Source organism: Hipposideros armiger, unplaced genomic scaffold (genome assembly GCF_001890085.2).
Source record: "Hipposideros armiger isolate ML-2016 unplaced genomic scaffold, ASM189008v1 scaffold_41, whole genome shotgun sequence".
NCBI classification, from domain to species: domain Eukaryota; kingdom Metazoa; phylum Chordata; class Mammalia; order Chiroptera; family Hipposideridae; genus Hipposideros; species Hipposideros armiger.
In genome coordinates this window covers 1,151,009-1,167,895 of record NW_017731391.1, presented here as the reverse complement: position 1 = coordinate 1,167,895, position 16,887 = coordinate 1,151,009, and the positions used below count along the sequence as shown (strand labels likewise).

At 42.4% G+C, this 16,887-nt stretch overlaps 1 protein-coding gene across 2 annotated transcripts in view; it reads left to right on the top strand.

Moving 5' to 3' along the window:
- The window catches only part of AKAP12 (A-kinase anchoring protein 12), a 105,669-nt gene that overhangs the window by 80,837 nt on the left and 7,945 nt on the right, over window positions 1-16,887 (top strand). The window contains exon 1 of one of the 2 annotated variants that reach the window (XM_019638950.1): window positions 6,069-6,310. The exons of the other annotated variant lie outside the window; for it this stretch is intronic. Within the exon in view, the coding sequence (XP_019494495.1) occupies window positions 6,286-6,310 (25 nt within the window). The 5' untranslated portion in view covers window positions 6,069-6,285. Of the gene's footprint in view, window positions 1-6,068; window positions 6,311-16,887 lie in introns of those variants that run through there. 2 annotated transcript variants of the gene reach the window in all.

Here is a 16,887-nt window from a genome sequence, read left to right as displayed (position 1 = left end):
GGCCCTCTGGCATCCCAAGCGAGTTCTTAACCATCGCGCCACTCGGCCGGCCATTGACTATATAGTTTATATCCTGCTTTTACCCTGAACAAAGAGGTGTGGGTTTATATTATCAATATAGGCATTTTCCTTGTCATTAACTGCTTCAAACATGTTGTTTTGCCAATACTCCACTGAAGAGTTAGATACACCGTTTTCCTACTATTGGGACACTTAGGTCCTTAAATGTTAAGTGTCCCAAGAAGAAACGTTTTCATATATAAATCTATACCTCTTGTTTGGTATATTTCATAGAAACAGAATTGCCAAATCAAAGAACATAAAAATATTAAGGGAGCAATAATACTTTATGTCACTTACTATTTGGATTGAATTTTTAAAATCTTCCCCCCTCCTTTTATTATTTTTGTCTTAAGTGATTTTTTAAAATAAATTTAATTGGGGAACAGTGTGTTTTTTTCCCCGGGCCCATCAGCTCCAAGTCAAATCATTGTCTTCAATCTAGTTGTAGAGGGCACAGCTCACTGGCCCATGTGGGAATCGAACTGGCAACCCTGGTGTTATGAGTACCGCGCTCTAGCCAACCGAGCACTGGCCGCCCCTTAAGTGATTTTTAAATCCCCCTTTAGCTCTTTATTGTATTACATCAGCCCCATTGAGGAACTAATCTTCAGATTATTTATCTTAAGGATTTTGAGTTAAAATAACCACGTCTATGTAAACATGTCCAATTCAACTGGACCATAAAATTCAATTAGCTGGTATTTGTCTGCACTCACAGCACAGGGCCAGAGAACTGAAAACACACTGTGCCCAGGAGAACCTGCCCATCCTGTATGTGACTTAGCAGTGTCATTTAGCTACAACGTGTATATTCATCGCCTCGTTCACAGTTATCCAGTTTGGAGCAGTTTTTAACTCAACCTTAGATTATCTTGAAGTATTTAAAATGATTACCAGAGGTATAGATGCTTCTTTCAGTTAGATTTCGCCTGCCCTTCTCCAGTCAGAAGAGAAGGGACCTCACTGGGTTTTGGTTTATTTTCCTCCAAGGGTAATGCCAGGTTGAAAAGAAAACAAAAGGAGGGGTGACGGGGAGGGCTGGAGTCCATTTCTCCAGTTTCTCGATTCTCACAGTTGGGTGAAATACTCAGGCCTCCTTGGAGGAAGCTGATGAGCCTAGAATCAGTGCCAATTCTGGTGTATTGGTCCCTGTTCAGGAAAGAGGGTAAATCGCTGGTCTTTACTGCTGTTATTTGTCTACGGGTCCTGGCCTCCTGTGTCACCAGACTGTTGACCACTACTTCCCTCTTTTAATCTTCTCCCCATTTGGCTTCTGATGTTACTTTCTCCTTGATTGCCTCTCATCCCTGTCTATTCTTGGGTTCTTTTTCAGATTCCTCTTCCTTAGCGTTCCAGAACTTTCTTATTTCACGTGTATCATTCCAGGCGGATGATCTCATACATTTGCCTGGCTTGTGCTGCCTTCCTTCCCTTTCCCAGCAGGCATCTTTCAGTTAGTGCCTGATGTAACTTTGGATTCCTTCCTCGCCTTAAGTCACCACGGTTTCATCTATTTTATTTCTAGAGTGTCTTCCTCCTTGTCATTACTGCCCAGTTACCTTTCCTATATCACAGTTCAAATTATGCCACTAACCCTGCTCCAAAACGTCCAGTGGTTCCCTATAGCCTTCAGAGGTAATAAAAAAAAATTATAAAAAAAGAAAGACGGCTTTAATGAGATATATAATTCATATACCATGCGATGACCCATTTAAAATATACAATTAGGTCGGCCGAGTGGTTCAGTTGGTTAAGAGTTGGCTTAAGAGAGTGAACTCTGAGCAATAGGGCCGCCGGTTTGATTCCCACATGGGCCAGTGATGCTGCGCCCGAGCTGAGCCGTCACTGAGTTGCCAACAGGTGGCAGGATGGCTCAGCTGGTGTAACAACAAGATTGTCTGTTCAATGGTGGGCTTTGCCCACCTGCAACTAAGACTGAACTCGGCACCTTGAGCTGAGCTGCCACCTATGTGGCTCAGTGGATACAGCGTGCGCTCTTAACAAGGCTGCTGGTTCGACTCCAGCATGGGATGGTGGCTACACCCACCCGCAACTAAGATTGAACACAGCACCTTGAGCTTAGAGGCCACGAGCTGCCAACCGGGAGCCAGATGGTGACCGGCACCCTCCACAACAAAGATTGAAGAACAACAACTTGTCTGTTCCCCTTCCCCAATTCCCCAACACTGTTCCCCTCCCCCCAATTTCCCCAATAAAATCTTTAAAAATAAAATAAAATATACAATGAAGTGTTTTTTAATATATTCACATAGTTTAAGATATTCACAGCACACCATCACCACAATCAATTTTAGAATGTTTTCATCCCCTCATAAAGAACCCCCATACCTGTTATTCACTTTGCTCTCTCCCCCCAGTTCCCCAGTTCTTGATAACCATTAATCTATTCTATGTCTCTATACATTCACCTATTTTGGACATATTTCATTTAAATAGAACTAAACAATATGTCAATTGTGTGCTACTTTGTGACTTGCTTCTTAACAAAAATTTTAAAATATTCATCCGTATTATAGCATGTATAGCATGTATACATACTTCATTCCTTTTATTACCAAATCATATTCCATTGTATGGCTATACCAAATCTATTTAGCCATGCATAGTTGATGGACATGTGGGCTGCATCTACTTTTTGACTATGAATAATGCTGCTGCCAATATTTCTATACAAGTTTTTGCGTGGACATATATATTTTTTCTCTTGAGTGTATGTATATCTAGGCATAGAATTGCTGGGCTATATGATAAATCTATGCTGAGCATTTTGAGGAACCGCCAGACTGTTTTCCAAAGGAGCTGTATCATTTTACATTCCCACTCCCAACATATGAGAGTTCCAATTTGTCCATCTTTTTCGGTATAGTCATCCTAGTGGGTGTGAAGTAGTATCTCATTGTGGTTTTGATTTTCATTTTCCTAGTGGGTAACAATGAACATCTTTCCGTGGGCTCATTGGCCATTTGTGTACCCGCTTTAGCAAAATGTCTACTCAGACCCATTTCCTTTTTAAAAATTGGGTTACTGTATTTGTTACAGAGATTTTTGTGTAGTGGTGCGTAGCTCAGCTCTAAGTCCAGTCGCTGTTTTCAGTCTAGTTGCAGAGGGCACAGCTCACTAGCCCATGTGGGAATCGAATCAGCAACCTTGTGGTTCAGAGCATGCGCTCTACCCAACTAAGCCACCCACCCACCCCTCTTACAGAGTTTTTAAGATGTCATCCAAAACCCTTCATCATATGGCCTCAACTGTAGTCTTTCTTGTCTCATTTCCAATGATCACCTCTGTCTCTCCCCCACATCTCTGGCCTCCCTAAGTAGACTCTGAGCTTGTAGCTATAAGGAACTCACTCATGATTCCCTAAGGAGCATGTTCTTCATTCTTTGCTCATGCTGCTCCCTCTGTGCCCCAGGCAAGGCTGCCCCCCTGCTACTCCTGTGCATCCAGAGATTAGCTCAGATGTTATCTGAGGTGGGTTAGCCCACCTGCAGCATGCAGACTTCTACCCATGAGTGTGCCTTATCACCCAGACTGAGCGTCCTCAGGCTAAGGACAATATCCAACTGTAACCCTGGGTGCTTAGCATAATTAACACAGAGCAAGAACTTGGTGAATATTTGTTGAATGAACCATAAAGTTTTGGAAAACACTTTTTCGGTCATCCACCTATTGATGCTATTGGTAAACATTTTCCCCAAAACATTTGCTTTGGGAGATGGTGTCATCCTCTAGGAATTCTGATTTAACAAAAGCAAAAGAAAGTTGCCCGCATTGTACACTTATCTTAGGTCTGATCTTTTACTCCTGCTTTTATCCTGATTTATGGCTTTTCTCTGTAAAGACAGACACACAGAGGGCTGCCCCTATCAGCTATGCCACACACCCTACCCTGTCGTTGATTACTCTTAGTGGTGGAGATCAAAGGAGAACTATATAGACTGAGTCAACAACTTTCCACATGATCTACTGCTCTAACCCATGGTTTTAATGACCTCTTTAAGAATATCAAATGAGCTGTGTTAGTGTCTTTATGGATGTCATAAAAAGAAATAAAAAGTTTAAGTGGCAAAACAGAACAGCAATACACTTACCTTTTTAAAGTTTCTGGACCTTAATTTTGTAACTACTGAATTTTTTTTTCAGCCAGCTCAGGAAAACAGCTGTTGCTCATCCTATCCCTAGAATTTGGACTCACTGGACGGAAAGGAGCTGGTTATGCAGCTAAGCAAGATTAGAATCAACAGACACACCCATAAGTTGAACATGTGTATTTCAGAGGTGGCACCAAGTGAAAGCCCTGTGCTGTCCCCAACAGCTGGTGTTGAGACATTTAGAACTGAGACTTCAGATCCTGGAGAGAGCTGGGGCTTCTGAGACAACTCCGGGCAGGAGTGTAGGCTCCACCTGGGGACAGTGTCTGGGTTGATCGCCATGCTTGGGAAGGCTGTAGACTGCTCATTTAATGTAGACCCCAAACGCAGCCTCCAGAGCCCGATTATCCACCATCTGCACAGCCAGGACCCTCCAGGGCTGGGGTTGGGGGGTATAGGTGGGGAAAGAAGAGGAATACGGAGCTGCCCTGACCCCTTGGCTATGTGGACTGCAGAGGGTCCATTACAATCACCAGCAGCATTTCTCACACACCAGGCTCTCATTATAATAGAAGCAATTTGTGACGGAAAGTTAAGACCCCTCTAGGGAAGATAAAAGGTTAGGAAGCTGCTAAGTGGCTCGCTCTGGGAATCAGCCCCCAGGCATCAGGGAAAGGGACATCACTCCCTGTTCCCTGGCGGACTTACGGCCAGGCTGGACGTTTGCCGGAATAGAAGAGGGAAACCCGATCTATGGAGAGGCTGAAGCTGATTCTTGTAATAAGGTCAGATTGCCAGCAACGCCGCCGCCTTTAACTCTGCTCAGTCTACGCCTGAATATGGCGCGTAGCTCCCCCTGGTGGCCAGAGGGAGCAACTGCATGCCAGCGCGCCTATGTTCAGCTTTTTCTTGCTCTTCGCCCCCCCTCCCACCGTTTCTTGCGCCCACTCTGGTCCACCCCTGGCCCCCCACCCTTCTCCCTGCCCCCTAAGAAGTAATGAACAAGATCTTCACGGTCTGAAGAGCAATAGTAAAACCTTCCGTTTGCTTAAGGAAAGAGCCTGTGCTAATAGGGTCAGACGGGCAAGCCATGACGTGATAAATAAGAAAAGGATGAAAAGAAGGAAACAAACCCCAGGGGGCCTATATGGGCCTACCCATCAGAAAACTGACACGCAAAAGAGTGTGTCAAAACCCTGAGAACACCCCGACGCGTTTGTCACGTATCTTGTCTTCATATAGAGCGAACCTGAAGCGTCAATGAAAGAGAATTGAAGAATTCAGGGCTGCCTGAAATTTTCTGACTTTTAAATGTAGGTTCTGACTGATTCTCATGTGGCGTGCGTCGGTATTGGAGGCATGATAGTGGCCTTATTCTTAGTTTGGCATAGTTTGTAACAGCCCTTCTCAAAGAGTTTAGGAAACAGGACCCTTGAGAGTTGACTCTCAGACCAGTGCATCGTGTGTGTGTGTGTGTGTGTGTGTGTGTGTGTGTGTGAAACAGATGGTGAAAATATAAAATACTACAGGTCCTAAAAAGAGAGCAGTGCATCTGCTTTTAAACACAAGGATACAGAACACAGTTTTTAAAATGGCAGTAGAATTTAATATCTGTGCAGTTATTTCCTTCAAGTAACATTAAAAGCTGAGATACAGGAGTTAAATCGGTGCCAGGACTGAAGTAGTAATGGCTTAGATAAAATACTGCTGCCTCTGCGTCGTACTCGTCCCGGCAACTTTTAAACCCTCCCTGGGTCTCTGCAAAGCCTTACTGACCACTAGCAGACCAGCTACAGGGAGGGCTCCTCTCCTTTAAAATGAAACACATGACTCCCGAGTCCTGGAGCCGAGGGCGGGGCCAGGCCCCAGCCGGCTGGCCGAGGGAGGGTCCTCCTATAATTAGCCGGGAAATGCATCTTCAGCTCGCGCTTTGTGCTCGGCTCCCAAGGCACCCTTGGTTCTACCGAATCCTCTGAGGGGGGCTTGGCGCTTAGTTCCTTCTGATCACAGCAAGGCTGCACGGGGTTGGCGAGGCCCGGGCCGCTTCAGCCAACCACCAGAGGAGGGCACGCACCGGCTGCTCGTCGCATCGGGAGGTGTGCTGGTAACTATGCTGGGGATCATCACAATCACAGGTAAGGAAGGCAGCAGCCGGGTCTGTCGTGTTCCCCCTTGGCGGTGGCAGGTGGAGTAAATGCTTTCTTCCCGCAAACCTGCCTTGGGGTGGAGACCTCGAGGTCAGTGGCGGGACATACTGATTGGCATGTATTTCTCTCAGCGTGCAGACTATTTGAACAGAAGCGCATTCTCTCTTTGGCTCAGTTAAAGCAACAAACCTAATGTTTCCATTCTGCCTATGCGGGAGTCTTCCTGCTGTGCCTAGGGGAGACCTTGAATATATTTAGTTAGGGATTGTCTCCTTTCCCCTCGCGGAAATGAGTACCCGCACCAACTGAATAGATTCTTGTTAGCTTGGGGTGAATTTCAAAATAGTTTGTGAAAGCCTAATCACTTGCTGTTGTCATAAAATACTAAATTCCTGTGTTTGGGGAATTGCAGTCTTTGGCATGTTGACCTGCTTATTAGGAACTTTCAGCAGAGGCACACTTGGCGACTTCAGGGGACTGAAATGTTAGCTCTAGTTAAAGGGGTGGTTTTAGTCAAGCCATAGTTACTAGAAAATTGGTGGCTAGCAGATAACAGCATTTAGACATTGAGTAGTAAAAAAAATGTGTGTTTTGTAAAGCTTGCTTTCTAGAAGTCTGGCTGAATTTGAACTATGATATTTAATACCCACTGTCAGGAAATAAGTTACATATATCAAACTTGTAGAATATACCTCTCACTTTGTATTTGATCATTTCATGACTCCTTAAGGAACCTGTATCCCTCCTCCCCTTTTTTGCCACCAAGAAGACAAAACTCCATTTGCTAATTTAGATTTAAAAGACCAGCTCTTCTCTACATATTTGAGTCCCTTGCTCACCAAATCTGCATGTTTTCTTAAAAGTGCACCATAGAATTTCTAGGACTTAAAAATTTTTTCTCAGTATAATTGCTTCTGCAAAGCTTTGTCCTCTTTGAGAATTTAAATGAATGTGGAAGTTTAGCCAACCTAAAAATATCTCTCACTTCCTATAGATTAGCTTGTTTACTTTGAGATTTCCTTGAAATTCTTTCCCCAAAGTTAACTTGACTAGCCTATTACTTACCTAGTATGAAAATTTACGTGGTACCTATAAACTATTATTTAATAGACTGTACAAAATTTAAAAGTTTGAAACACAAAATTCTCCAGTTTTTTTTTCCAGATTGTTATTTTTCTTTGAATGAAATATACAAATGCCCCAACCATGAGAGACGAGTGCCTGGGAGTGTGGTTTGTGGGGTATTACCGCTGGGATGGGGCTTCTCCAATCATAACTTTTTTTCTGGGTGCTTTTTGTATACAGCTTGATTTTTATTATATCGACTATTTTATTGGTTTATCATTTGCTGAGTGTCTTATGGGAAAGGCAGGTGGTCCTTTTTAGCACTAATTAAGAGTTAACAAACTTGGGGAACTTGAAAAAATTGGTTCAGATAATCCCAGTAGAATGATACATGATGGGAAGCGATTGGAAGGAATAATTATTAAGACAACCTCAAGTAATTGGATCTCTTGCTTTCTGAGTTTTACTTTTATTACAATGTGTGGGTATGGAGGACATGGCAAATTTAGTACTTTTTCCTGGTAACAAGAAAATGCACAGAAAACTCTTAACTCCACAAATTTTAAGAGCATTTCATAGTGGGATTTTAATATTTAATATTTTAATTACATTGTGTAGTGAAGAAGTAAAAATAAAAGGGAGTTTCAGCTGTGATTTTTATTCTTCTGCAAGTTATCCTGATAAGGAAGATTTATAGTCAGTTGTCTTTAAGTAGTTGGTCAGGATCTTGAAAAGCAATGAAGACTTTTTAAATTGGCATTAAGGATTAATTAAATATCAGATTACTCATGTAAATAATGTAATAGAGTTATTCTAGTCCTCTGTAATACTATGTTACGCAAGGAGCATTTAAGTTTCACAATTAATAGGAAGGGAACCAGACTGATAACATTTTTGTAGAAATACTTAGGAACAAGTTTTCATTTCTGAATGTTGGGAAAAGCTGTCACTTATGGAACTATTATTCTCTCCCTGGCCCTCTATACACAAACCACTGAACTGAATGCAGCAGAACTTGAATTATGAAATGACAATTCAAATTACATACTATCACCTTCCCTGAAGTCTTTCCCTCACATTACATTAGCAATAACACCTTAAAAACTAGAAAATAGGGCCAGCCAAGTGGCTTGGTTGGTTAAGAGCATGAGCTCTGAGCAACAGGGTCACTGGTTCAATTCCCACATGGGCCAGTTAATTGCGCCCTAGCTGAGCTGCCACTGAGCTTCTGACGGTTGGCTGTATGGCTCAGTGGTTAGAGCGTGCGCTCTTAGCAACAAGGTTGCTGGTTCGACTCCTGCATAGGATGGTGGGCTACGCCCAACCGCAACTAAGATTGAACACAGCACCTTGAGCTGAGTGGCTGTGAGCTGCAGATGGGCGGCCGGATAGCGACTGGACTTGGAGCTGAGCTAGCTGTGCCCTCCCCAACTAAGATTGAAGGACAACAACTTGGCTGTTCCCTTTCCCCAATTCCCCAGCACTGTACCACTTCCCCAATTCTCCAATAAAATCTTAAAAAAAAAAAACAACCCCAAAAAACCAAAAACTGGAAAATAAGTAATTTGACACAATGGCAATGAAAGAGGTGTCGTTTCCAACCCCCCCCCCCACCCACCCACACACATGGAGACTAACTGTAGAGTATCATGAGGAATTAGGGCAACATTCTTTAAATTTAAAATAAACTGGGGAAGAAAGAATCCCCCTCCCCCCCAGCATGTATGCAAGTTCTAGGTGATTTATAATGCACTTCTCTATACAAATCATTTCACAAGATAAAATAAAAATGTCCTTCACATGGCTGCTTCTATCTACCATGGAGGCAGATTAGTTGTCAAGAGACTTGTGAGACATGAAATGAATACCCACACTACTGCCAGAGTAATAACTGCCTTTTACTGGCTGCCCTCTCAGTGTGGCCATTATCATGATTCCTCACAGTGATGCTGCAAAAAAGTGGTCCTTTAACCCCTTTTTATCGTGAAAACGAAGTTTCTCTTGTGTTCCACAGCTACTAAGAAGCACAGCTGTCGAGTCCCTTGCAAAGGACCCGATTCTTAGCCTGTAGGCGATTGGAAGAGACCACGGAACATAGGATCAAGGCCAGAGCCAGTGGTGACCTGTGTGCCCCTCCAGGGGGTTTTGCTTATCTGAGTTTTAATCCCAGTTAAACATCTCCCCAAGGAGGTTTTGTGGTTAATGAGCCTTAGAACAAGGGGAGTTGGGTGTGTAGGATCTGAGGGATGGATTTAGAATGCAGAGAATTCCTGGAAAATTTCCAGGACAATGCTGCAAGTCGGAGGGGAAAGTTAACCAGTTCCAGATGTCACAGCAAGCAGTCCCGATGTGCTTGGGGAATGCGAGCGTTGGTTATACTCAACTTAAAAATTGAGTGAAAGTACCTTGTATGTGTGTCATTTTTAAAATCCTCTTTCTTGTTTCCCAGTGATGTTTTCAACATACTGACACTCTCAACACAGGCATATGATTAGAGTCTTCTCCCAGAAAAAGAGAATCGAAATATATGGTTTCTCTGGTAATGTTCATTTGAGAAGCAAGACTTGCATAACGTTGCTTCTACTAGGTGGTTAATATGGAAAAACCTGTCTACATACACCATGTGCCAGATCGTGATCCCCATGAGTGTGTAAACAATTGCAAGGACTTCCCCCACCCTTTTAAGTGGCCGTGGGGTGGGGAGAGGACCAACAGGACAGTATGAAAATGGCAGTATGTGCCAGCTCTGCCTCCTAGAGGATTTTCCAGTTGACACACTGACTGGCTCCCTTTCCAAACCTTTTTGCCATGTTTGATGCCTGGTGAGAATGTGGAGTTTCCAGCAGAGCCATCAGTGAATAAATGAGCCATGTTGGGACTTCATGGGCATTTGAGAGACTTGCTGGATTAATAGCAGGGTCCTTCAAAATGGCTGGATAATTGAGTCCCACATGAGTGATATGTTGTGTCAGAAAGGCCCGCTCTAAAATCAGTTGTTCCTACAGAAGGACTTTTGGGTGCCAAGAAAGTGCATCCCCAAATCCGTGATGTTTAGATGGTCAAGCTTTTTGAGTTTCCTCTTCATATGCAGTCAGACAAATCTAACGCAGATAATAATTCCATAGGGAGCTGATGTGTCAAAAATGATAGCAGAGGAGGTTTTGAAGTCATTTAAAAGTGAATTTATTAATCAATGTTCATAAGTGTGGCTGTGAATGGACGCTGCTATGCTAACTGTACAGGTGAACACTGGCCTATCGTTCCCAGAAGATATTACTGTTACTGGCTTCCTGTCACTCACCTATTTGCTTCATTCCCAGCAGCCGAACCTGCTGACTTGGTCCTCTCCTCCCTGCCACCCCACATCTTTTAGGCTGTTTTTATGCATTTAACAGCCTCCCTCTTTGCTCACTAAGCTATGATCTTTTAACTAATTCAGAACCAGTATGCAGATAGCACATAAAAATACTTTAAAAGACGTTTCTGTTAGAAACAAACTCATAGATACAGACAACATTTTGATGGTTGCCAGCTGGGAGGGGGTTGGGGGTGGGTGAAAAAGGTGAAGAGATTAAGAAGTACAAGATGGTAGTTACAAAACAGTCCCGGGGATGTCAAGTACAGCATAGGGGATATGTGGTCAATAATATTGTAATAACTATGCATAATGCTGGATGGGTACTGTATGGGGTGATCATTTTGTAAGTGTTATAAATGTTTTATCACTGTGTTGTACCCCTGAAACTAATATTGTATGTCAACCGTAATAGAAAAATTTTAAAAAATATTTTAAAGAAAGATTTTTGTTAGCCAGAACCTGGAAAATGTGGACTGATTTGGGTGTACTGTATACAGTCAGGATGGGAAAGTGAGGAGGGAAGTTCAACACAAAAGAAGGGCTGCAGTCACATTTCACCTGCACTTGGTCCAAAGTGGGGTACAGGTGTAGATCAACATGACAAGAGGGGGCTAACTCAAGATGTCTGTGCCCTCTTTTTCCCTTTAAGTGTTTATGTTGGCCGTCAAGAGGTAAATATAGGTGTAACATGGCATTCGACTTGCCAGAATTTGAACGGGCACCTGAACTTGATGTATTTGTGGATTTCCACAGTGTCTCTGATCCTGAAGATGTAGGCAGTTGCCAGATTTCGAGTTGGGGGAAGGCCGAGAGCTGTTCAATGCTGCCCTCTTCTGTTTGAAAACTCGTTCAGGAATTTGGACAATGATTTTATACAGGTGAACGTGTGGTAGTGATACAATGTGATTGTGAAGAAATTGGACCAATATAGATTGTCTGACAGTAGAGGGATGTAAAAATAAATTGTGTAGTCATGAATGTCACATTTTGAAGACTATTGAATAACTTATCCAGAAGGAAACACTCAAATATTAATAGTGATTATCTCTGGACATTATTTTTATGGATGTTATTCCAATTTTCTGTATTTTAAAGTCTTCCGCAATTTGTATGGATTACTTTTGGAACTGGTAAAAAGTAATTAAAAATAAGTAGCTCTGTTCTGAAGAAAACAGGAAAAAAAGAACCTCATTAGAGCTTTTGTTTTATTATTATTATTATTATTATTATTATTATTATTATTATTATATAGATTGTTGATAGTCCATCCTAACTAGCCTTTGCAGGAAACACTGCAGGTGACCTGTGTTACAGGTGAGGACACCAAGAACAGAAACTTCAGTAAATTTCCCCAGGTGCCCAGTGCTAATCACACCCATCTGTCTCTAGCACTTTGGCTCTTTCTGAATTCTCTCTTTTTTGGAGGGTAGGGAAGAGTAGTTGTTCTAGTATTCATTACATTGAATCATCGCCCTCTCCATTTTTGTTTTCTATAATTTTATAATCTGCACTTGTTTACTCTTCTAAGTGATTTTTAAAACAATAACTTCAAACTTACAACAAGTGACAAAAACAAAAACAGTACAGAAAACACCCGTATACACTGTTAACATTGACCTCATTTGCCTCATTATTTACTCTCTCTATGTTGGAAAACAAAACACAAACCAATGTACAGATTCCTGTTATGTCTTATGTAGGCATGAGATATAAAATTTTCTGAACCATTTGAGGTAAGTCATACACAGCACGGTCCTTGACTCCTAAATACTTCAGTGTGTATTTACTAAGAATAGAGGTAATCCCTTTCATAACCATAGTACAGCTCTCAATGTCATATATTTACATTATTACAATATTTTTAAGTAGTCTGCCACCCTTATTCCAATTTTATCAGTTAATCTAATAATGTCCTTTTTAGTATTTCCCCCTTGCACTGTAAGATCTACCCTTGGATCCATTACGTATTATATATCTTTTAATCTGGAACATTTCTATAGCCTTTGTCTTTTAAAACATTGACACGTTCAAAGTATATAGCTCTCCTCTCCCCATTTTTACCACATTTGTTTGTTTTCTCCTGATTCAGTTCAGGTTATACATTCTCAGCCACAGGTCTGTCCTTCTCAGGATATGGCCCGTAATGTCCATCTGTACCTCATAGGTTTATGTTGAATTCTTGCCGGATTTCCCCACTGTATAATTAATTAGGTTTCCCCCACCCTTTCAACTATAAACCATGTGAATATTCTACTCCTACTCATCACCCCCATTTAGCACCTACTGATTCTTGCTTCATGCGGTCTTTACCTTGATGATTGCAAAATGATGATTGGTTGATCTTTTGAATCTGTGAGTGGGTGGGTAGGATATATGTTTTTTTCTTGCTTTAAAAGCATGACTGTAACCATGAGAAAACTGCTTTTTACACTGAAATGGAATTTAAATTGCTATCCACATCAGCAATTTTCCCATCTAAGTTGACATGTTTAAATACTTTTTCTTGTCATGAGTGGCATTTACAGATTACAAAAAAGTTACAGTGGTTTATGGAAAATAAGCATTTTAACACTTTAAAAATGTATGGGATTAATTTTTCTTTTAAACAGATAAACTTTGTGTTTTGCACCTATTTAATGCATTGATTAAGTGCTCTTCTGCTAGTCTTGCACCCACCAGAGATGCTACACACCTCCTATATGACACTGGTCGTCATATGACATTTTTTAAAAATAGACTTTATTTTTTTAGAGCAGTTCTCGGTTCACAGCAAAAATGAGTGGAAAGTACAGAAAGTTCCTGTTTGTTCCCTGCCCCATGTAGCCTCTCCCACTGTCAGTGTCCCCCACCAGAGTGGTACAATTTTTACAACCCATGATCCTGCAGTGACACATCATTATCACCCAAAGTCCATAGTTTACATTAGGGGTCACTGTTGGTGTCGTGCCTTCTGTGGGTTTCATAGTATCATACAAAGTAGTTTTGTTGCCCCCCAAAATCCTCTGTGCTTTGCCTGTTCAGCCTTCCCTCCATGTCTCCCTGGCAACACTGATCTTTTTACTCCACAATTTTGCCTTTTCCAGAATGTCATATAATTGGAATCATATAGTATGTAGCCTTTCAGATTGGCTTCTTTCAGTTAGTAATGTGCATTTTAAGGTTCCTCCATGTCTTTTCAAGGCTTGATTTTTTTGTTTGTTTGTTTTAGCTGAGCCATCCTGCCACCTGTTGGCAGCTCAGCAGCAGCTCAGCTCGGGCTGGGACTTGAACCGCTGTTATTCAGAGCTCGCACTCTTAAGCTCTTAACCAACTGAGCCACTCGGCTGGCCCGATAGCTTTTTTTTTTTAAGTATTTAGTAATATTCCATTGCCTGGATGTACCAGTTTATCCATTCACTGAATGAAGGACATCTTGGTTGCTTCCAAGTTTTTGCAGTTCTCAATAAAGCTGCTGTAAACATCTGTGTGCAGGTTTTTCTGTGGACATAAATTTTCAACTCATTTTGGTAAATACCAAGGAGTATCATTGCTGGATTTTGTGGTAAGAGTATGCTTAGTTTTGTCTTCCAAAGTGGCTGTACCATTTTTAATTGCCACATATAACCATTTTGAAGTTCGTTTATTCCCCCTGTAAACCAGTTGGAGAGACCAAGTAAGCTCTACCTTCAAGCTCCAAGGCTCTGTGACTATAAATGACTTTGTAATGGGAACGTGGGGGAGGTCCCAGTTGGTGTTCTAATGCTCAAGAAATTAAGGCTCTTAAAACCTAACAAAAGCAGGCACAGGTTCCTGCCATGCAGTGTGGGTTTAGGCGTCCACTACTAAATGTGAACTTACAGCTCTGATGGTAGAGGGTTTGGGCACATGCTCCACTTAATGCAGTGCGTATAAGAGAGAAACAGTTAAGAGGGACCCCACTGGGGTGATGCACAGAGCCTTTTCCTTGCAGGCTTGCTCGGGACACCCCGCGAGGAAGCTGCGCCCTCTGTGACGTGCAGGGTGGACGCCTGGGGTTGCCTTAGCGGCTCAGCCTATGGGCAGCCAGCAGCCTCCATCCGGCGATGGGGCAGCCGGGAGGAGAAGATTGGGCCTCCCTGGCCTCTGTAGGGCGTCCCCTGACGGGCAGCGGTACACACCATGCTCTGGTGGAGTAACTTCTGTTGTGAGTAGCACGAGCCCCCGGCGACATGGCGGGCGGGACAGCTCTGAGGGTCATGAATGCCTCTTTTAGTGGCGTCCAAACATGGGTGTGTGGGTTTCCATCCTTCTGCCTTTCCGCTCGCATTGATGAAGCACGTGGGGGCGGTGTTAGGAAGGGATGAGGCGCTGCAGGGTGGACCTGACGCCCAGGGCCGCAGAGCCCCTGCCACCCCTGGACCTCAGACCGGCCCGCAACCCACCATCACAGAGCCTTAATCTAATCGGGAGAGTTCAAAACAGAAATGCAGTGCCCAGGATGCTCCAGGCCGCACGTTTCTTCTTGTCAGAAAGGGACACAGCCTGAAAGACCCTGGCATGAAAAGGGGTTGGACTAGATGGTGCGGGCTGGAGTCAATAGGGAAGGCCTTTACGGGGGAGGTGGGCGGAGCAGAGGTAGAAAACGCTACAGGCTTCAAAAAACCACTAGGATTTAGCAAAGGCCAGAAAGTTGCTCCCACTAAGGAGCCTCGAGGCGAGCAAAATGCGGGATGCGACACAGGGTGGACCAGGCGTTACTACTGGGCTGCACTGTGGAGAGTGTGTAGCGACTAATAGAAAAAGAGACTGAAAAATGGGATCTAGGTTTCAATGCGGGTTCGGAGCTGAGTGGGTAGCCATGTGATCGCACGTGGTTTGGGATACAAACCTCTAATGTGCAAGTATGTGATCATAATAGGCTTTTATGTTAGAAGCTAATTTAAATGTTAGGCCTTGGCTGCCAGGCTGGGTAGTATAGAAAAATACCCTCTTGGCTCTGCAGGCATTAGGGATGTTTGACAGCATCCTGATGTGATCAAAGTAGCATTTTAGGAAGCATGGCATCTCTATAAGGTCTATACAGGTTGGACAAGGTGCAGAAGGCAAGCGCAAAGTGAAATCAGTGCTGAATTCCTTTGTCCAGCCTTTGCAGAACACAAAGGCACCACATGGGCCCTCAGGGGCCCTGTCTGGAAGATAGTTCTGACAATAGGATTACTTAGGTCAAAAGGGACTACAGACCAGTTGATGGGATTTAAAATTTTTCTGTGATCCTATATACTTTTTTTATCTGAATATTGCTAAGTTGTACTGTGCTATCAATAGCTGTTTTGTCCCTGCACTTGGCAGCTGTTTAGTCAAAACAAGGGAAACAAAGATAAACATTCCAATCATCCCAGAATCTAATAAAAAATTTTTCAAAATGAAACATGGAGGGAAAATACGGGGGAAAGGGGGGGGGGGAACGACAGGAAATGGTGTGTCTAACACCTGTTTTCTCCCACTATGTTAGCAAAATGCCCGCATTTTCTAATGAACTCTAGAAAGGTTAGTAAATGAGTGTGTTTTTACCTCATGCTTGTTGGCAGGAAATTTATGTTTGTGTTCATTACTAGTAAAACTGTACTAGAATAGAGTTTATTTTGGGGGTTTGAGTTTTTTCTCAAGTGTATTTCCAATGATATCATTCACCTTTTTTAAAAAAAGGACATACCTCTTGTGTTGCACTAGAAGTGTTTGTGGAAAGTTTTCTCGTGAGTATTCTTTTATAATTGGGGACATTTGTAAGTAGTAGTTCATGCCGTGGAAATGCATGAACTTCATTTAAAGAAATCCTTAGATTTACATATAAGCAGGTTTATAGTAGGAACAAATGGAAACTACCAGCATTTTACTTTTCTAAGCAACTGAAAAAATCCAGTTCAACCGACTCTACAGATGAAATGAACTAAAACATCGCCTAACTACAGAAGAAAATACACTTAAGTTATTTCATTTGTGAATTATACTTGAATGACACAATTGCATATTTAGAGATAATAATGCTCTATATTTTAAAGGCTCAGACTTTACCATTGTCCAGAAAGAGCCTAGGTAATTGCCTATAAAAGAACGAACCGTATTTTTTGTTAACTCTTGTCCTTAATAAGTAAAATGTGAATCTTGATGCAGTAGAAGGACTATA